At 52.4% G+C, this 22,318-nt stretch overlaps 1 protein-coding gene across 6 annotated transcripts in view; it reads right to left on the bottom strand.

The window, feature by feature from the left end:
- Window positions 1-12,185: 12,185 nt before the first annotated feature.
- TBX5 (T-box transcription factor 5) overlaps window positions 12,186-22,318 on the bottom strand; it is a 48,406-nt gene continuing 38,273 nt past the window's right edge. For 5 of the 6 annotated variants that reach the window (XM_042910912.1, XM_042910909.1, XM_042910911.1 and 2 more), the window contains exon 9: window positions 12,186-14,397. In XM_042910912.1, coding sequence (XP_042766846.1) covers window positions 13,820-14,397 — 578 coding nt within the window. In that variant the 3' untranslated portion in view covers window positions 12,186-13,819. The remainder of the gene's footprint in view (window positions 14,398-22,318) is intronic. The other variant, XM_042910908.1, reaches the window with a different exon arrangement.

The following is a 22,318-nucleotide window of genomic DNA, read 5'->3' on the forward strand; positions in this document are numbered from 1 at the left end:
AAGGCGGAAAGGATACGTCTTTGAGGGAAGGGACTGATGAGATCTGTCCCAGAGGCCTCAAAGGTGGGCACCCGATCTCAGAGAGACACGACAGCCGTGCATGAAACAATTCGTGGCCACCTGTCTTTGCACGTATCAAAAACAACAACAACAACAACAACAGGGCAAAAACAGAACTCCCGAGCGCTGATCTGGATATTTGGGCTGCAGCTAGAGGAGTGCAGAGGCCAGAGGAATCAGAGGTGGGAAGGCAACGAGCATGAAGAGAAAGGAGATCCTGACCCCTTGGTTTCTCCGGCTGGGGCTGCGTGCCCTCTGTCTGTGCCCACCTTCGCATGTACCCTACCGAAACCCCCCACGCCCCTCCTCGCTGCAGCCGGAGTCAGCTTGTCACCGCTCGACACAGGACCTGGCGTGTGATAGGTGTGCAACAAATGGGAAATAACGGAGAGTGTGCAGGTAGGAGGGCTCCCCGGGGAGTCCCCCGCCCGCCCGGCCCTCCTGCTCCAAGCCCTTCCCCTCTCCCTGCTCCAGTGCAGGTGGGGACCTCCAGCCCCTCGTGGTGGGACAGCCTCCAGGGCCGGCCCCTTCATTCTCCCCCAGGCCGCCCGGAGACACGGAATGGCTTTGATCACTAACAGCAGACTTCTGGGAAGAAAGAGAGAGGGAGCGAGAAATCTGGCGCTTTAAGCTCCCTGGACAGGACCCTTATTAATGAAACGAGCGGCTGTCAGCCTCCCCTCCAATCAGCTGTCCATTGCTGGGGGGGCACACGTGGAGGCTCGGGGCAGCCCCAAAGCTGGGGGGGTGGGTAGCTGTGGCAGGGGAGGGCGCAAGAAGCCGCTGCCTCCAGATATTAAATGCATAAAAAAGCCCAAGCCTCGGCTGAGAAAGGTCTGGTGCCCCGAGCCATGTCCGACCCCACTGATTTTCACTGACTGTATTCCCAGTGTTCTCCTGTTTGCCTACAGCAGTTAGGGTTTACTTATAAAATCATGAATAAGTTCCCCTTGCTCAAAAAAAATTAACCTTGCAGATAAAGCCACAAGGACCCCCTTCCCCTCCTGTCTTGGCCCCTTCAGCGTCTCCCAGGAACTAACCACTGACAGCATTGTGGGGGGGTGGGTGTATCTTTCCAGAACCCGTTTCATGCTTGACACGCACATGTACCTCCCGCGTTAGGTAGTCGTATTTTGTGTAGCTATTGGTACGTAGACTTTTCCCGGGGGGAAGGGGGGGGGGTGGTTGGTTTTGTTTCCAAATGGCATCTCCTCGAATCTCTGATTCGGCAAGTGGCTTCTTCCATTCGATGATGTGTCTGGGGGGTCTTGCCGTGTAGGTGCACACAGATCAACCTGGTTTTTTTCATAACGACATAGCATTCCTAAAAGTAGATACAACCGAGTTTATTCCGCTCTGGCTGCATATTAAAACGCCAAAGTGGGGGGCACCTGGGTGGCTCAGTCGGTTAAGCGTCCGACTTCGGCTCAGGTCATGATCTCGCGGTCCGTGGGTTCGAGCCCTGCGTCAGGCTCTGTGCTGACACATCAGAGCCTGGAGCCTGCTTCCGATTCTGTGTCTCCCTCTCTGCTCCTCCCCTACTCGCATTCTCTCTCTCTCTCAAAAATAAAATAATAAACATTAAAAAAAATAAAAAACAAACAAACAAACAAAACACCAAAGTATAGGTGTGTAGGAAGGTCCCTTTTAAAATAGGGATGCCTGGATGCCCCCCCCCCCCCAAACAAACCTAGTGAGAACTCTGAGGGCAGGGTCTAGGCAGCAGATGTTACAACTCTGAATGATTATAGCTTGCAGCCAGGGTCAAGCCTTATTCATGGAGTCAGTCTCCTATTAATGCATATTGTTTCCAAGTCTGTTCTGTTAAAGAAAAAAAAAAACAAAAAAAGGTTGCCGAGCACTTCTTTGTACATTTCTTCTTTGTGCCTCTGCCCTGATATTTCTCTAGGGTGGGGGTCTACCTCCGACATTTGGGGCTTCATAATTCCTTTTTTGTGGAGGGCTGTCCTGGGCACTATAGGATGTCCAGCAACATACACACACACACACACACACACACACACACACACACGTCAGGACAACCAGAAATGTCTCCAGAGGCAGGTAAAGGGGATTAAGTGATACAAACTTCCGAGTGTAAAGTAACTAAGTCCTGGGGCTGTAGCTTACAGCACAGGGGATACAGTCCACGATAATGTAACGACTGACTCCGCGCGGTGACAGATGGTTCCTACGCTTCCCGTGGGGGTCGCTCTGAGATGTATAAAAATATTGAGTCACTACGTTGCATGCCTCAAACTGATAGGATATTGTATATCAGCTACACTTCAATTAAAAAAAAATGTCTCCGGACACGGCTGAATTCTGGGGAGTAAAATCACCCCAGGTTAAGAACAACTGCTTTGGGATAGGAACCCAGAAGGAGAGTGGTTGGATTATAGGGGGCACACCCTTTGGGGACTGATCCACAACCTCTAATTTTCTGGGACTATCCTTCCGGCAAACATTCTACCCCTTTGTCCCTGTGTCTGGATCCAGAAGTGGGGCCACAGCCCTGAGCACCTCCAATTTTCACGCTGCCACCTGTAGCCCCAAAGCTCAGGAACGCTGTCATGCCTGGGAATGCAATTCGAGCTTCTAGAATCTAGACTCGAGAGCCTAAAGGTCCGGAGTAGAAATAAGGGTGAGGACGAACAAGAGTTTTGTTGTTTTTTCGTTTGGGGGTTTTATTTCTTTTTTTTTTTTTTTTTTTTCTTTCCTTTCCTTTTAGTTAATTCTGCTGAGGGGAGGGGAGGATACTCCATCCTGCCCCCCCCCCCACCTCAAATTTCCAGAGTCCTCTCGGTCTCCTTAAGGGCACAACCGGCGTCCTGGTGGCTGCCTGAGTTTCACAAGCAATGAGCGCAGTGAACAAGAGGGAGAAAGACCAGGTTAGCTGAAGAAGCTTCCCCGGGTCTGGGTGCAGGCGTGCTTGCGGATGTGCCTCTGAAAGAAAATTAAATTCACAGGCTGGGAAGGAAGAGAAGGGGTGGGGGGGAGGCCACAGGCCCAGCCAGTCATGTCTCTTTAAGCGAGATAAGCTGCCTGTCTCATCCATCTCATTGACACTATCAGCCTGTTGTCTAAAGTACTTACAGTTCCCTCCTCGAGAGAGGAGAAGCTTGACGTGGGGGTGTAGGGGGGAGGGGAACGGGAGGCACTTAGGACGGGGCGCCCTGGCTGGCCTGCTTCCCCAGAGAGCAGGGAGGGTGCGCAGAGGGAGGAGGTCTTCCCTCCCCTGGCCTGTTTTTAGATCGGCCCTGAGTGCCGGGGGGGATGGTCCTGCCCCGGCCCCCGACCTGGGGCCCCATTCCCAGGGGAGCCACTTGAAACCCAAGCTTGTTCTTCTCAAGTGGCTGGGGGAGAGTGTGAAGCTCAGGAAAGAGAGAGTGAGAGGAAAAGGGAAAGGTCTGCGGCTCCAACTGGCCTCAGCCCTGCCCCGGGATCCTTTCAAAATCACCGTGGTTCTCGCTGCACCGTGAAACCGCCGCGGGGAGTCTCCCTGTCTCCGGAGAGCAGGCAAGCAGACCCAGAGACGTTGACTAACTCACCTAGGGTCACACAGCCAGTCAGAGGCATCGCTGGGACTTGAACCTAGATGTCTCTCAAGTTCCCAAGCTGACTTCTTACCTCTTTAAACCAGGGTGTTCCTTCTTTTGTTACGAGAGAGCCTGTTGATGGAGGACCTGTTGGAATGACTGCACAGCCATTTATTCTTTATTCATTCAACACTTAAAAATTTTTTTTTAATGTTTCTTTATTTTTGAAAGAGAGAGAGAGAGAGAGAGAGCGTGAGCAGGGGAGGGGCAGAGAGAGAGGGAGACACCGACTCCGAAGCTGGCTCCGGGCTCTGAGCCGTCAGCAAAGAGCCCGACGCTTGGCTCGAACTCACAAACCCTGAGATCGTGACCTGAGCCGAAGTCGGACGCTTCACCGACTGAGCCACCGAGGCGCCCCCACTACGTCCTCTTTCCAGGAGCCCAAGAGAAAACTCTCTCCCGGTCTTCAGCAAACATGGCGATTTGTTGGTCTCTTACAACCTCTCGGACTATTGTCACAAACTATTCATTCTCTCCTCGTTTGGGCAGCTGGGAAGTTCAGAGCCAAGTACGTTTCTACCAACTACACAGGCTGTTCCAGCTCTGAGGGCTGAGATGCAAACCATCCCCAAAGGTGGTGGTGCAGGACGACGCTTCCTTACGTGATCCAGACGGTGCGTGGCCGGAACCCTGAGCCTCTGCACCTACCGGGTCAAGGGCAGGGTGGGAGGGGGTTGGGAGGGGGGGTAAGGGGGTTGCAGGATGAACTGAAGGCTCTTCATTCACGTGTCTGGGGGTAGTGCTGGCAGGCTGGGGCTTCTACGTCTCTCCACGCGGACCTCCCTTTGGGGGCTCTCCCGGCAGGCGGCTGTCCCTTCACAGAAGGCCGGCTGGGTTTCGAGAGTGAGTCTCCCGGGGGCAGGGGCAAGTAAGACAGAAACGGCACCCGCTTTTCATGACCTCGCCTTGGGAGGTTTTCCGACTGAGGAGGTCACTCCCTGTCCCCCACCCTTGGCCTGACCCGCTTTCAACTCGACCCTTGGTGCTGGGGACCGTCACCCCCTCTCACACGGCGTTTGCCAGAAGGAAGCCACCACGAGGTCCAGCTCGCACCCAAGGGGGAGAATCAGACTCCACCTCTTGATGGGAGAAGCGCGAAGATTCTAGAAGCCACCGGGGGACGCAGTTACTGCCGTGGCCACTTTGGGAAAACACAGCCTGCACACACGGGACCAGATAGAGCTCACTGATGTGTGCTCGGGATTCCGGCCTCTGTCCCCTCATTGATCGTCCTCCGCGGACCACGCGGAGGTTTGCAGTCCCAGATTCTTTGCACGACAGTAGCTGAAACGGCTCTGCTCTCTGAGTGTTTTTCACATGCCTGGCACCATGCAAATAGGTCCTTCCTTCCCCCGCCTCCCGGTTTTCATTCACAGACAATCCTCCCATCTTTCTTTACCGCAGGAGTAAAGACACAGGAAGCGGACGAAGGTCACCAGACCCGGCATCTCGGAGAAGTGGCAAAGGTGGGACTCCATCCTGGGCCGTCGGATTCAGCTCTGCCCCCGGTGGAGACCCACGCCCCTGCCCCCCACCCCGCCACCCCGCACCTTCGTTCCCGGCCTTTGAGCCCCACTCAGCACCAAGCTCCTGCCCTTGAGGTTGTAACCTACAGGCTACGCCAGATTTAGCCCTCCCTTCCCCCCGAATGTCTCCCCTGACCCCCCGAGCGTTCTTACGCACAACTCTCTCTGAGAAATAAGAAAGTACTCCCTGACCCCTGCGTATACATCAAGATTAACATTCCCTCCAACTTAGATCAGCCAGCCTGTGGGAAGTCGGGGGATTTGGCAGAAAGTTTCTGAGCACCCACTTCCTGCCGGGCCCTGAGCTGACGCTCAGGAATCCAGACGCAAGGCCTGGAACGTCACACCGGACTGAGATCCGTTCGAGGGCGGGGACCACGCCGCCGCGGCTGTGTCGCTGGGCACCCTGCGAGCGCCTAGCGCCCCGAAGGGAGAAGGGGGAAGCGCTTGTCTGTCTGCGGTAGCAACGGAGCCTGGGGCAAGTGACCCCCTCTCTGAGCCTCCATTCGCTCACCTGTAAAATGGGGATGAGACTGGTCCCGGCACTCCCCACAGAGCTGTGTCAGAAACCTCATAACAAAGTAGGTTCTCCGTTTTTTTGTGTTTTTTTTTTTGCTGGCTTCTAAGGGGCTCAAAGGCGAGTCTGGGGCCTGTGCCCCGTCATCCCGTAGAAATGCCCAGCAGACAACCAGCCCTCAGTACCCAGGGCTGGGGGTCGGGGGATGCTCTCTGGAGCTTGATCTAACCTCAACCTCAGGGTGATGGCAAGCGGCAGGAGGAGCGTGGGTAAAAGTCATCGGGCCTCCGGTTCTCCCACCTCTGGAAACGGCAGCCTTGAGGGAATGGGATGCAAGCCAGGGACCTGATGCTTCGGGAATGAACAGAAATCTCCCACGTTCTTTTCTTTTTTCTTTTTCTTTTTTTCCCCCTAAACCCCTGATCCTTTAAGCCAAGCTCTTTGGCCAGTGCCTGCGTCAATGGATCTGAACAGATGCAGCCAATGACCTTCTGAGGCTGCAGCCTCGCGGGCGGGTGCCTGGTCAGGGGGCGCCGGGTGGGAAGGAGGGCTGGCGGCCTTTTCAGCTCCGCAGACCCGGTTGCTGCCCTCTCTCTGTCGGCCCGATCAGCGCCCACCTCCACTTTTCTCTTCTGCGGAGAATGTGGCTGGGGCGTCAGGAAGAAAGGAGAGCTTCACCATTCACTTCTTTTGCTAGCTCTTGGAAATATCAAGAATGCCTGGCCCTCAAGACAAACCCCAGCTCCCGGCCTAAAAAGCTAAGTCCAGATATGTTATATATTTATTCAAGGCAGCAATTGGCCAGGAAACGACTATAAAACACACATTTTGAATAAAAGAGGGAGATTTATGGTGCATTTGTGAATCTGAGTCATATCTCTCTGCCTCCCCCAGGCCAGGATCCCTTAATCACTAACATACCCCCAGCTTGTATACTCGGTGGGCACAGAATTGCTTCCTTCTGGTCCCGTCCCAGTTAAAGATGTGGTGGGGATTGTGCTACTTGGACTGACAGTCAGTAAATGAATTGCCAATTCATTCTGAGCTGGGATGGGGGCTGGTTTCTGCGTTGGGAAGAAAAAAAGTGGGGTCCTTTCATACGTATCTTTGATCAGTCGGGACTTGACAAATTATTTTCATAGGAATTTCTCTGTCCTTAATGCCACAGGGAAAAAATGGATTTACTCTAAAAGAATAGCTTTTATGTTTCAGAAATTAGAGCAATGTAAAAGCTTTCCTGGGGTTTCTCTCTCTCTCCTTCTCTCTCTCTCTCTCTCTCCCTCCTCCTTTTTTCCCTTCCACTGCATTTTTCTCCAGGGAAAGAAGGCAGGTAGCAGAGAGAGCTGGGCAAGGCCACTGCCAATGGCTAGACTTCCAGCTTACGTGACTTCAAGCAGGTAAACAGAACAGGAAAATAAGACTCACCTCCTACATACAACTGATATTGAGAAAGCCAAGTCAGCTTTTCTACCTCAAGCGTCCCTTGTGACGGCTGATTTCTTTTCTCCTCTGGATTTTTGTCGTAGGGACAAAATTCAACCCGCAGAATACCTGAATTGGGTTTGAGCAGGATTCAACCCTACGGCAACTATCTTATGCCCATGGTTTTTAGATGTTGACTTCTCCGGAGGCAGAGGGCTGGGACAGAAGATCTCTACGCGATTTCCACATCAAGATTTTTATCTGCTAGGGTACAACCTTAAAGAAAAGAACGTAACGACAGGATTCGTGGTGCAGAGCTGCCAGGGACAGCTGGGCAGGCTGTGCACTGCACCACTCCAAGAGGCACCACTCAGGTAGACTACCCCTGTGAAAGCTGCCTTCCGAGGGTTGTGCCACGTTCAACCCATACAAGTGTGGGTGACAGCTCTGAAAGGGAACTCACAGAGGTGAAGGGAAGATTGGAGAACCACAATTATAAGAAAGGGACAATCTTGGGGATCTAGGTGGAAGGAACTCGAAGAGAGTTTGGTTAGGGACCAGAGTGAGCGAGTGAGTACGAGCAGCGTCAGTCCGTTTATTTCTCTACTCCAGATTCCGACGCTGGGAGAGACAGAGGCAGAGACCGGGAGCCTTTCTCGGGTCAAGCACTCCTACCCCCTGTCTGAGGGGCTGGGGAGCTGCTGAATGAGCAGCTTTACTCTCTTACTCTAGGGCTCCCTCAAAGCAGCCCCTGACACCAGCATTTGGGAGCAGCGGTCTGTGTGGGCGAGACCAGGAAGGCAAGGAGGCTTGCTCAAGGCCACGGGGCTATGTAGTGGGATGAACACTTGGGCAAATCCGTATTTGTGCCGGATTCCTCGTGTGATGGGTATTCGGCTTTTTTCGACCTCCTTGCCTCCATTTCTCCTTTTCTGGAGGGGGCACCCCAGTCTTTTGATGGGGTTCCTCTCTCCTTCATCAACAGGCAGAAGAATGCAGTTGTGAGGTCAGAAGAGAGAAGGCGTGGGGTTGTCGGCCTTCTGGGGCGTAGAGAGTTCTGGTCGCTCGTGGTTGCCGCAGGGGACCCGGGGTTGAGGTGGGGCCTGGGTGGAAGACCTGTGTTTGAATTCTCGTCCTAAGTGACGACAGTGGCGATGGCGAGGATAGTATCGTTTTCCCAACCCTCACCGAGCTGAGGTGCCCTGTAAAACTCCTAGCGCATCGCAAGGGGCGAATTTCCCAACCAGCGAAGGAGGGGGAGGGGGCGGGGGGGGGGGAGGACGGGGAGGAGAGGGGCTAATAGCAATGAGGATAATCAATACTAATTCATCTATTTATCAGCTGACAGCCATTGCCTTACACGGGGCTCTGTGCCCAGCACCCTCGATACCCACTGTCCCACCGAATGCTGGCTCGAACGTCCCGGGTGGGGGGGGGGGGGACGTACCCTTATCCTCATGCCGCACATGATTAAATGGAGGGTCAAAGAGGTTAAGTGACTTGCGCAAGGTCACGGAAGCAGTAAGCGGCAAAGTGACTTTTACGAGCCAGGTCAGGTAGGGAACAAAGGTGAGATTCTCACAACGGCCTGCGTGTGTTCGTATGTATATGTTGCACACGTGTTTGTGTATGTGTATATTGTGTGCGTGTGTGTGCGCGTGTGCGTGTGTGTGCTGTATTTGTTAACAAGCGAATAATAATTCGGACCAGGACAACATCCTACCGCACCGAGAGGAACAAGCCAGCAAGGGCCAACCCCAGAAAGTGGCAACAGAGAAGCACCCAGGTGTCTCCTTGTTTCGGAGGTAGAATGTCCCGTGATTAGCAGTCGGCCGACTGGGACCGGCGTCCAGCTCTGTCACCGACCGGGCCAAGGGCACTCCTCGACGGGTCTCCAGCCCCTTCGCCCTCGAAGCACACAGACACCAGGTGCCCCGCCTTCCTCACAAACTCGATTGGACAATGCGCCCCCAAAGAAACTAGATTTTATTTCACTAGTTCTGTTCCCAGTTGCAAAGATAATTCGTCTTCGTCACACAGGAGAATGGAGACGTATCCGAAAACACAAAGAAAACGTAAGCACTCACAATCCTGCCGCTGTTATTGTTGTGTCGTGCACACGAACAGTGGTTTTCGTGCCCCTCTATGCTCGAATGAAGGCCGTTGCATTCAAGACGACCGAGAAGCTGCTGGGCACGGCGGTTGTCATCAGCGTCTTTGACTTACAATGTATCTTAAATACCCCTTGGGGCAGAGAGAGGGAGACACAGAATCCGAAGCAGGCTCCTGGCTCTGAGCTGTGAGCACAGAGCCTGATGCAGGGCTCGAACTCACAAACCGTGAGATCATGACCTGAACCGAAGTCAGACCTCAACCTACTGAGCCACCCAGATGCCCCTCCAGTTTTGCAGAATTTTAAAAAATCATGACGAATGTCCCAGAAAATAAGTACGATGCACATTCCCAATTACTTCCTTAGGACCAAATTCCTCAAAGTCGAATCATCAGATTAACTGATTGGCACAATTTTAGGGCTTCTGATATAGTTTGCCAAGTTCCCCTCTTAAAAGGTGTATCTATTTTTTTTGGGGGGGGGTGCCTGGGTGGCTCAGTTAAGCATCCAACTTCGGCTCAGGTCATGATCTCATGGTTTGTGAGTTCAAGCCCCGCGTCCGGCTCTGTGCTGTCAGCTCTGAGCCTGCTTCAGCTCCTCGGTCCCCCCGTCTCTCTCTGCCCCTTCCCCACTGGTTCTTTCTCTCTCTCTTTCTAAATAAATAAATTAATTAACTTAAAAAAAGAGATGTATCCATGTTCATTCCAGCCAACAGTTTCTGGGATTTCTTATCTTCTCATTAGAAAATCGGTATCATTATTCGTTAAATATACATTTGCTAACTCAATGAATAAAAGTTACGTCTCACTTGCATTTCATTGAGGGAAGTCTGTCTTTCCAGGCATTTATTTAGCATCTACTACAGTAAGCACTTTACTGGACATTTCTATAGATCCCACCCACTTAAAGTTCACAACAGTCCTTTGAGGCAGGTGCCCTTATCCCCTTTCAGTGAAGGAGGAAGCTGAGGCTCGGGTAAACTGAGGGTCCCTGCTGAGCTCGGCCACACACCAGCAGTGAGGCTGGGGGGTGTTCCCAACCTCTCTGAGCTCAAGAATACTAACGATCTGAATCTCTGCGAGTCCTGGCGATCCTTCCGGTGATCCCAGAACTTTTGAGTCTCACGCTCACATACCCCGTGTTGGACCAGAAAGCCAGGAGGACGCTGTCCCACTCCTCTCTCAAGTGCAAGGAAGCCCCACCAGCTCACAGATCGAGACTGTCCTCTGGGAACTAGCTGGAAAAGAGCCTAACACCATGAGTAGGCGCTCAACGAGGAAGGGTGTCTACCACATAGGGTGGGACCTTAGCAAATGCTCGTTGAATTAGTGAATATAAAGAAGGTCATCACTACCCACTCATGAACCCACGGCTCCTTCCTTCATCGCCATTTCTGCCTCAGGACCTTTGCACAGGCCGGAAGTCCCCTCTGCCTGAAATGCTCCTCCTCCCAACTTTTTACCTGGTTAATTCCTACTCAGCGTTCAGGGCTCTGCTCAGAAGTCACCTCCTCCAGACCGAGTTAGGACCCCTCATCGTACCGTTTTGTGACCTCACGCATGCTGCCTTCATCGGTCTTCCTGCCTCTGCAATCCACTGATTTTGCAGATGATCACCTAAGGGCTGTTTCTCTCACTAGACCGGAAGTTCCAGAAGGATACAACCTCCATCGTCTTGTTCACTACTGGGAACATATTGCACATGTCCAGTCCAGAGCAAGTATCCACCAAATACATTATGGGAACAGAGCAATTTACATCGTGTCTCCTGACATCTACATAATGATAAAACTACACGAATATTTAGATAGGACGACCTTAACCCTACCAATTCGGTGAGAAGATCCTCGGTAACCATTGTTTGGAACCCAAAGCAGTTCACTTGCATCCGTTACGGAACGAGAGGTCCCTTCTCTGATTTATGAAACTTGCCCCGAACATGTTTTTAGTGATTTTCCAACGCCAGCAACTATTTGAGTGCTGTGCCCAGAGAGGGGGCTGGTGGTGTGAATTCAGTACTCTTGTGACGTTCTTGGGAAGAAATAAGACTGACTGCCTGCCTTGTACAGTTGGGGAATTCGTTTGGGAGGCTAAGTTTTCCAAAGGCAACCTTTTTGTTTCTTTCTTTCTTTCTTCAGAAGAAATACCTATTTAGAGCACAATCAGAATTTATTCGGCGAAACTTCACTAATTCATTCTCTGCAGGGACACGAAGGCCACGGACCTAGTTTGTCCACTGTACCTAAAAGAAGCTGAATTGTCATTTCTGTACAATTAATTCACGCTTCTTGGGAGTTCTCTGCCTAGGAAAGGTTGGGGGGGGGTATGATTAAATGAATAATTTGTAATCAACAACCTAATCGTTCCTGTTTCAAGGGGATGTGATCTCTTTGATGGTTCTTGATCATTTGAAAGGCGCAGGCACGGAAATTATAAACGTTTTTAAACATTGCGCCGTGAATTCACTCGCGAGTCTGTAGCTCTGTTCTGCCTTATAGGTATTCTACAGGAAGAACTCACAAATCCTCAATGTGTGCGTTTTAAATAAATATCCGTGGAAGCCCCACAAGGTCGCTTGCATCGGGACCTCCGGAACACTCGCTTCCAACAATTAAGGTCAAAGAAAGAGATCCTTCCGAAAACTCCAGCACGGGGTGTTCTGTGCGGTACGACCGATACTTTTGATCAGCTGGGATTCCTGACGATTTTTCTTGTCCGACGTCGGCACGAATTCAGTGCAAATCAATTAACTCCATTCCAGGGACACAGGCCAGTGGATAAATATATTCACAGCTCCACCACACTCGCGTACGAGATCCCACACAGTTCCTGAGAGCAGGAGGACAAAGAAAACGGGACGAAAAACGCACCTGCAAGACAATTTCTTCCTATTTCCTCCACCTAACTTGCCCTCTATTCAATCAGCAGAAAGAACGAGGAAAATAAAAGGGGGGATCCAAGTCCCTTATACTTTTTTAAGCACATGGTATTTATTAGGCATTAACTGGCGCACAAATACACGAAATGGTTACTTAATTCTCACCCCACCCCCGTAGCAACATGAAAAGACGTAATCGCATGAAGACACTCACGTACAAACATACACACTCGCTCATACTTGGACATACTTAGCCTCACATATTACCCTGTTCTCTTTATTAGGGTCAGTTTAAAAAAAAAAAAAACACTTTTTTTTTTTTTAATCAAGAAAGCAAAGCACATTCGAAAGAGAAAAAAAAACGCAAACTTGGTTTTGAGTATTCATAAAATTAAAAGCTCTTGGCCAGCTCCCATGCTGGATTTCATTTCATGTTATTACTTAATTAGAATTCCTATTTATAAATAAATAGTACCAGTAAAATATTACATCTGAAGAACCCTGCAATAACATTTTACTTACACGCTTATTTTTTTTTTTAATACTGTTTTCTGCTTTCAATAACCACAGTTTGGTGTCGGCATCTGGCGTTGGTATGATCGCTTTGGAGAAAACCAATCGGCGAGCACGTCTCGCCCTTTCTCTAGGAACGGCGGGCCTCGCGTGGCGTCCGGGCCGGGTCGACGGTGACGGACATTTGGAAGCTTGGGGCTGGCTTTGTGTTTTATCAGGACGAATATTTGCTTTGGCCTTTTTGCAACGCTTGTCGGCACAGAGCTTGCTCCTGGCTTATCACAGTTCTGCCCGCGTGTAACCCAAGGCTTTTTAAGTTTTTCAAAGCAAGCTTTCCGGTCGGGAAGCTATAGGCCACGTCTTAGCGACAGACGGCTGGAAAGACAGAGCTGGGACGACGGGAGGGCTGAGTAAGATAGGAGGCCAGACGGAGTGCCACGCTATGCTGACCCCGCTGGTAAAGAAGAAGGGCCAAGCGGGGCTCCGCGAAGCCCGGCAAGGTGGGAAAAGTCGGACAAAGGCCAGGACGTAGGGAACTTTCTCGAGAACATCACGTGGCAGAGGTAGGTAATTTCTTAGTCAAGGGCAGGGTGGCGAATCTCCGGTTCCGGCCGTGGTGTACGTGAGGGGAACCCCCACAAGTACATATAGGAAACACACTTGCCTCAGACCTCCCCCCCTCCCTCCCCCATAAGGGACTGGGTCCCATTAAGAAAATTGAAAGAAAAAATATATTATTATTTATTATATAACAACGTCAACATTAACACTGAGACAGGAAAGACTCCAGCCACACCTTTAGGCTAAAACCCTCGATAAGGCAAAGGCCTTTTGGAGGCCAAAAGAAGGAATCACGGAGGACTCCCGGAGGTGGCGTGAACATGGCCGGCCGACGCGTGGAGTGGTCGTGGCAGGTGGGGCGCATCTTGGTTTTGTTTTGTTTGTTTGGGGTTTTTTTTGTCTTTTTTTTTTTTTAAGTGTTGAAACAACAAAGTCACCTTTTCTGAATTGTGGTTTCGAGCTACTGATTAGATCAGCGTCCAGGGCTCTCGAGGGCAGACGTGAACACTGCAGAGGAGAAACGCCTCCCGCGGGGGTCCTCTCTGCTTCCGTCTGTCTCCCGCTCTCTCGCTCGCTCTCTCTCTCTCTCTCTCTCTCCCCGGCCAACGTCCGTGACGAAGCAGCCCTCCCTTTAGCTGTTCTCGCTCCACTCTGGCACCATGCCGACCCCGTGCACAGGGTGGTACTGATGTGGGGACAGGGTCCTCGGCACGCCGTGAGGATACAGGAACTCGGACGGCTGAAGGCCGCCGGGGGACTGGAGGCCGGTCTGAGGCCCGCACTGCCTGACCGCGGGCTGGTGGGCCGCGGAGGGCTGGTGCTGGAACATTCCCTCTCCGAGCTGCGGGGAGCCGTGGTTGGCCACGCCAGCCAGCCGGGGGACCAGGGGCCCCGAGGTGAAGTGAGCGGAGAAGGGCTGGTAGGGTAGCCGGTCCATGGGCTGCACCGTGGTGACCGTGCAGCTGCTGTAGGAAGGCATGCCGGACCACGTGTTGCAGCTGATGTCCTCCAGGCTGGGCACCGGCTCGCTGGGGGGCACGGAACTCGCGTACATGCAGGCGTGCCGCTGGGCCGACTCTGTCCTGTAGGAGGCACTCAGGGCCTGCTGCTGGGGGTAGCCGGAGCGGTAGAAAGGGTCCTCGGGGCTGGGCGACGTCTCCATGTAGGGCTTCTTGTACGGGTGGTCCGTGGTAGAACATTCGTCATCTGCTAAGACAGGAGGAGAGAGACCAGTGAGGCCCCGGGACCAGCCACCCCTCATTCTGAAGGCGGAGGGGGAACCTCGGGCCCAAGGCGCGAAGAATCAAGTCCGGGAGAGTCAGCGCCAACCTCCTCTCTGATTAAAAAAAAAAAAAAAAAAAAGAAAGGAGGCGCCCGGGTGGCTCAGTCGGTTAAGCGGCCGACTTCGGCTCGGGTCACGATCTCGCGGTCCGTGAGTTCGAGCCCCGCGTCGGGCTCTGGGCTGACGGCTCAGAGCCTGGAGCCTGCTTCCGATTCTGTGTCTCCCTCTCTCTCTCTGCCCCTCCCCCGTTCATGCTCTGTCTCTCTCTGTCTCAAAAATAAATAAACGTTAAAAAAAAAATTTAAAAAAGAAAGAAAAGAAAAGAAAAGGAAAGGAAAGAAAAGGAAAGAAAAGAAAAAAGAAAAGAGGGAGGGGAGGCGCCTGGGTGGCTCAGTTGGTTAAGCGTCCGACTTCGGCTTGGGTCACGATCTCACGGTCTGTGAGTTTGAGCCCCGCATCGGGCTCTGGGCTGACAGCTCGGAGCCTGGAGCCTGCTTCGGAGTCCGTCTCTCTCTCTCTCTCTCCCTCTCAAAAATAAATAAACATTAAATAATTTGTTTTAAGTAAATAAGAATGATAAAATAAAATAAAATAAAATAAAATGAAACAAAACAAAACAAAACAAAACAAAACAAAATAAAGAGGGTAGAGACCTCGAGCAAACAGGCTGACCTTTCTGAGCTCAGTTTCATCTATAACATGGAAAGGACAGTAACGACATGCTTCTACTTTTCCACTTTTCATGGTGAAGGGAGGTGTTGAGAAGGAGACGGAAAAATACAGATTAAGCAACTTAGTCCAGAGCTTGGTACAAGAAAGAAAAAAGAAAAAAAAACACCGAATAAGTAACAACTATCACTATTTCCTTCCCTCCGCTCCGGCATGTATGTTCCATGAAGGCGGGACAGTGTCCTACCCATCGCGATATTCCCAGATTCCGGGACATTCTGCGTGCGCAAAGAAGTAATAACACCGTCAACAACAACAGTAAAAACAAACGCCAGCAGCGTTTCCCCTGCCTGGTGCTGTTCCAAGCTGTCTCCGGAAGGTACCCCGTGACGTGGGTTCTGGGATTATCCTCACGCTGCAGATGGCAAAAAGGAAGCACACAGAGGTTCGGAAACTCGCCCGAGGCCTCACGCGCGTGGCTGATCAACAGGGGAGCGAGGGTTGCAATTCAAGGGAGCGAATTGCAAGTCTCTGCCCTGCGGTACTACGCTACCCAAAAAGCCACGCGCTAAAATACCCGTGCGACAGATGGGAAGGACAGACGGACACGTCGTGCACACACAAGGCTGGGCGCTCGGACGCCTCCCCAGCTCCTCTCCCGATGCCTCCGTGAGCAAGGCTCAGTTAACATCTGCAGAGCTGGTACAACGTAATGTCAGTCCACTCCCTTCCCCAGACACCAGTCCCCGGCGTAGGGCACTGGAGGTACTTCGGTCCCTGGAAGAGGGTCTCCCTTCGTGACTCTGGGGTCACTGCCTCGTTTGGGAACAAAAGTGCGGGGCTGTGTCCCGGAAAAATCCACTGAAATACAAAGTTTGGAAAACGGCACGTGCCTGGCACAGCTTTGCGTGCAGTTTGCAGAGCTCCCGGATCCCCTAAAATCCAGACCCCGAGTTAAGGAGCGGAGACGTATCTGAGTTTCGATCTCGTTCTTCTGCTTAATGCCTGTGTGACACCAGCAGGGCGTCTGCCCTCTCGGAGACTCGTTTTTAGCGTCTCTGAATCCGAGTTAATGCTACTTACCTCACCAGGCAGCTAAGAATTAAATAAAATCAAGCATGTAAATCTCCCGATAGCTTTCGTCAAGAGCAGCTCTTGTTGCAACGGTAACACCACCAGTTGGTCCCTCGGCAGACCTGAGGTAGATTAACACGCCTCCAGGTGTTTCCTTTAGGGAGGCAATATTTGAGAATTTCTACCAAGGTGTAAACCCCAACACAGATTCATTCATTCCTTAGCTGGAATTTCAGCCCCCAGCCCGGAGATTTTCCGTCCTCATCTTCCAATCTCTTTCAAATCAGTAAATGTTAAGAAATCTGTCTGTCGTGGGGCGCCTGGGCGGCTCAGTCGGTTGAGCGTCCGACTTCGGCTCAGGTCGTGACCTCACGGTTCGTGGGTTCGAGCCCCGCGTCGGGCTCTGTGCTGACAGCTCGGAGCCTGGAGCCTGTTTCGGATTCTGTGTCTCCCTCTCTCTCTCTGTCCTTCCTTGCTCGTGTTCTGTCTCTCTCTCTCTCTCAAAAATAAATGTTAAAGAAAGAAAGAAAGAAAGAAAGAAAGAAAGAAAGAAAGAAAGAGGAAGGAAGGAAGGAAGGAAGGAAGGAAGGAAGGAAGGAAGGAAGAAAGAAATATGTCTGTCGTTGGGGGGTGTGAAGAAGAAAGAAATACTGGAACATTCCTCCCCCTCACTGTGATGGCCGACGGCCTGGCGGGGAGGGCGAAGAACAAAATGGGAGGAGATACGAGTTATTATTTATGTAGCACGCCCTAAGTGACCTTACCCTAATCTCCCAGTAATTCTTCAGGGTGGCTGCTCTCCAGCCTGTCTCAGCGGCAGAAACCGAAGCTTGGTGAAGTGACCTTCCCGAGGTCACGCAGGGAAGGGGCAGAGGCTGGACTCGAGGTCAGGTCTGGCTTCCTTGGCCAACCACACCTTGCTTCCAGTGCTCCAGATTTCTCATATCCAAGGCCACTCACCCAGTCATCCAACAGAGATGTACTGAGCCCCTACCAAGTGCCAGGCGGTGGGTGGATAGAGAGGTCCATAAACAGTCATGGTCCTGCTCAGCGCACATGGCGGGGGTCGGGGGGGGGGCCCTCTCCAGCCCACCCTGAACAGTGAAGGTGGGAGGCTAACAGCCTGTGAGCCCGTGCACGGGGGGTGGTCCTTGCTAGAAAGCTCCAAGTGACTCATTCACCCCACAGGGAGTCCTTTGGTTTTCCACTGGATTTTAAAACAGCTCCCCAACTCGGATGGGATGGCCTGAGTTTAGGTTCCACCAAACACTTGCCCTGGTATCAAGCTGGGGAGTGACCCTCACAGGTAAGTAAAAAAAAAAAAAAAAAAAAAATCTCCCCAATCAAAACACATCTACGCTGGGATCGTACCCGCCTCACAGCAAGCGCGTTAATTGTTAGCTAGACTCTTTCTGGGACACATCTGGGCCCCAGAGGACGCCCACGCCTGTGTCCAAAAGAAAGGGAAAAAATGCGGCCGCTCTTCCAGGTGCTTTATCTACATCATGCCAACCGTCTGAATGTTCGAAGCCATCCGCATGAGCCGGTGGCCCCATTTCTCACCTTTCCACGGGGCATCTCTCTGGCATCTTGAAGACATTGTTAACACGCAACCTTTTCTGTCCTCCCCACCTCCTCCCTTGGTCCCATCGTGCCTCCATGCTTCCTTCCAACCCCACCCCCACCCCCGCCGCCGGATCCATAAATCTGAATGTTTCCATTGTTGCTAGAATCATAACCTTTGGGTTTTCCATTTAACCAGGGCGTTCCCGTTTTCAATAATAAAAAGTACAGCTGCAGGGTACCCTTGGCAAGAGAAAAAAAAACAAGGCAAACTAACCATTCCCGAGTTTCTGATCCCCTTCCAGATTTGTTACAAGTAAAAAAAAGGAAGAATAATATGAAAAAGGCCGAGGCGCATTTTGGAAAATCGTAAAATTACACATTCCAGTCTTTAATAACCCAAAGATCTGATGCAGAGTCCTAAGGAAAAGCAAAACGCTGGCTTGTTCATGAAAGCGGGTCCTGAACATTCTCACATTCCTCTCGGACCTCATCACATTGTCGAGAAATTCCGAAGCACAGATCCAGATTTCAAGTGGGTCGCGATAAATGGTTTGGATGTGATCCCTGTGTCCTTTTGGGTTACGGCTCGATTTCCTTCTCTTTCTTGGGAGCCTGATAACCAACCGGTCAACTGCAAAGACCTCTTTCCCAGCCAAGCCTACTTTCCACGGCCCGGGAACGCGCTGTAGGCAGGCATCAAGTCTTCCGTGAGACGGGTCCCACAGCTCAGGTTCAGGAAGTTGAAGAACAAGAATGCTCAGTTGTAGTCCACCTGTCCTGAGCCCCGCTGTGTCTCCTGAATTACGGGAAAGCTCTTACGGGATGCTGAGCACCCGTCACCTCACTGCCCCGTGAAAATCCCCGGCCCCTTGCGTCTTTCTAGCGGCTTTTGATGCTGGACCACGTGGCTTTGATGATAAATCCAGACCACAGATTTTAGGGCGCGGTCACATCTCTGACTCTCCCTCAGCTATGTGACCTTGGGCAAACCACTTTACCATCCCAATCTCAGTTTTTGACTATATAGGAGGCTGATACTTAACTTTCTTGTAGGAATGCACGTAAGAAGCGTGCTTTAGTTTCTATCCTCCTTGCCCATCATGTGTTCAAATCTTAGCTGTCCAGGGACGACGGGTCTACTCTCCTTTCCCTCTGGAAGATGGGACAGATGGCCCTGGGAAGGCTGTCCCATGCTGCAGGGTGTCTGGGTGGATTCGAGCCGGAAAACCCACAAGCCTGCTTTGAAATCGCTATTCCCGTTAAGGACATTTGTCACTGTTCCCAAACAGGTCACTTCCCTCGCTGACTGGGTTCACTCGGATGAAAGACCATGGTGACCAGCCACTCCTCGGCGGAGTGACCTTTAGCAAGTCAGAAGCGGAACTATAGTTCAGTCCCTCCGGGTCACAAAACCGTGCTCTTTCAGACAGAGGGCCTAGCCTTTCAGCTTTCACGAAACCCACTGTGTTCAGAAAATACGAAAGGGTGGTAACCTTGACCTGGATGGATGGGTGGGTGGATGGATGGGTATAGATGGGTGGGTGGTTGGACGGATGGATGGACGGATGGATGGACAGATGGATGGATGAAGAATGGTGTGTGTACCCATAATGTTAGCTCTTAGCCCAACGTGGAAAGGACTGGAATGGTACTGTAGGGAGATCCTCAACTGGGAACCAAAAGACCCCAGTCTGCCCCTCACTTAACCACCACCTGAAAATCATAAGTTCATCCACTTGATTACTATCTGTCTCCCCAGTGAGAGTACAGGTTTCGGGAGAGCAGGGACCCCGGTCACCTTGCCCCCCCCCCCCCGGCTTATCCCCCATATTCAGCACAGTGCCCCGGACAAGTAAGTGCTCAACCGATATTTCTTTCACGAATGCGTCCCCGATCTGCCACTCGCCAGCCCCGTGACCTTGGGAAGCGAACCCAACCTCTTGGTCCCCTGTTGACCCTGCAAAATGTTGAGCCCCCTCCCCGCTCAGGGGCGACAGCGCGGGTCCAAGGAAGGAAGCGATGTGAAATTCCTCGAAAAAGCACACAGCACCGACAAAATGCACCCTGCAGAACTATATTCCCCGCCCTTCCTCCCACCTCTGACTTGCCTTTGAAGAGCCAAGGCAGTATATGGCTTTGCTTTAAATCTTTATTTGGGTTGCCTCTGATATCTAAATGTGGGAAGGCGGGGGGTGGGGGGGGGGCTGTCAGGGTGGGAGGAGGAACAAGAGACAGACAAGTGTTCTCCCAGGCCCCGGGGTCCTGGATTTGATTGAGTGGCATTGATAAAAGACCTTCCCAGCTCTTTTGGTTCCATCCATCGGGAGAGATAGTTGGGAGACAGCTGGGTCCAAACACAAGAAGCCCTCTGGCCGGCCTGGCCCTTTGACATTTCATTGGGCCTGCCTCCTGGGCTCCTTGGAAAGGAGACAGACAATGAAGGGAAGTCAGATAGTGGGGCAGGCAGGGGGCCGGGGGGAGGGGGGGGGTGGGGGGGGGCGGGGAAAGCCACCCATGGAGTCACCACTTCGCGGGACTCCCAAACTGGAAGGAAACCTGGCTGATTCCTTATCACCTTACAATGGAGGCTGATGATGAATTGCTTTTTGTCGTCTCCGAGGCGCACGCAGGACAGACAGAGCTTGGCTGGAATGCTGTCCCTGGGAGCTCCCCTTTGGGGGGGGGGGTGGCGGGGGGTGAGAAGGGCAGAGGTTTCCCGCCCCCCCCCGCCCCCCACCCACGCGTCACAGGCACCAGCACTTTGCACATCTCCTCTGCAGCATTAGCCCACCATGGTCATCAGTTATGTCACCACGCGGGACGACATCCGACCCCCTCGCCACCGTGAGCTTCAGAAGCGCAGAGCGGCGGCCAGCTAATGGGCACTGCGCCCTTAGACCATCTCGTTCCATCTCACCGCAACCCTACGGGGGAGGTGCTGTTATCACACTTGTCGTTTTGCAGAAGAGGGAGTTAGGGCTGAGAAAGCGGGGGGCTTGCCCGCAGCCGGAAAGCGTCAGCTGCTGTGACCTCCTACCACAGACTGGTCGCCACCCCACTGGCTTCGCCCGTGGCCATCTCAAGCTGACCCTGGGCTCACCCGAGGGCCCCACCGAGTGCCCTGTGCGGGTCACCTGCTCCCATCACGGGAGGGGGTCCATTCCCCCGGCATTCAAAGCCTTCCGACTCCCCCCGCCGCCTCCAGGCGAAAAAGCATTGACACGGATGCTGCTGTAAATATCGAGCCTTAAAAAAGTGCCTTGATTCTTTTTCACTTCTTCCTCCCCTTCTTCTGGTCTGGCATTAATTTAATCGACCGAACTCCCTAATTCAAACCCGGTGAGCTCTTCATCCGTGTGTCTGACCCAGTCTCGGTCTCGAGACGGGTCTCTAGCGGAGGATGGCGTTTTGAGATCGTCGCTGATACTGCTGACCAGGCATGGGTTCAACTTCTGCCCCCCGGGAGCCTTCGGCACGTGCGTTTACCTTTCTGGGCCTCAGTTTCCCCACCTGTAAAGCGGGTGAATAACCGCACCTACCTAGCAGCGTTGTTGAAAGGTCGCGGTGGAGAGCCTGGGCGGGGCACCCTTACACAGAACAGAGAACAGGATCTCCGTGCAGGGTCCTGCGCCCCAGGTGACATCCTCAACCCCTGCTGGGGCCTGAAGAGGCAGACATTTTTGCACGCATCTGGTCTCCAGGCCACGCAACAGCGGACACGCTGGGAGCCGGGCCAGGGGGTCTGTTGGGGTGATATCATTGTCCCACCCTTTGGGATCCAAGGAGCGTGGATGGGCTTCAGGTTCAGCCTGGAAAACAGCCTCACCCGGATCAGCACCCCAGCCCCGGGCTTGAACCAATGACGGCCTTTCTCTCCGTCAAACTGCGAGATCGGTACACGTCGCATAGTCAAACCGTGCGACTTTCCGCAAGTAACCTCAGCTCAGAGAACACTGCCAAAGCATCTGTTTCCATCAGTTCTCGTTAGTGAGTTGATACATTTTTGTTTTTAAAGATGTTCCAGACACTGGGCTCTGGAATTCCAAAGGCATTGAGTTGGCTACAGAGTCTGGGAGACACATCAGGCCACACTGGGCCCGCCGGAGCAAACCAGTGACTGCTTATTGGGTCCACCTTGTGCTAAATATGACAAGCACGAGGGGCGCCCGGGTGGCTCAGTCGGTTGAGCGTCCGACTTCGGCTCGGGTCACGATCTCGAAGTCCGTGAGTTCGAGCCCCGCGTCGGGCTCTGTGCTGACAGCCCGGAGCCTGGAGCCTGCTTCCGATTCTGTGTCTCCCTCTCTCTCTGCCCCACCTCCACTTGCACGGTCTCTGTCTCTCTCAAATAAATAAAATAAAACTTAAACAATATATATATATACGACAAGCCCAATTTCATGACATCTTCACACCAAGCCTAAGGGACAGGTCTAATCGTGAGCCCAAATCTATAGATTAGAAAAAATAAGGCTCAGAACAGTTAAGTAACTTGCCCCTAATCATAAAAATTTGCAACTGGCAAAGGCAGGATTCATCCCA

Source organism: Panthera leo, chromosome D3, assembly GCF_018350215.1.
Source record: "Panthera leo isolate Ple1 chromosome D3, P.leo_Ple1_pat1.1, whole genome shotgun sequence".
Classification (NCBI taxonomy): Eukaryota; Metazoa; Chordata; class Mammalia; order Carnivora; family Felidae; genus Panthera; species Panthera leo.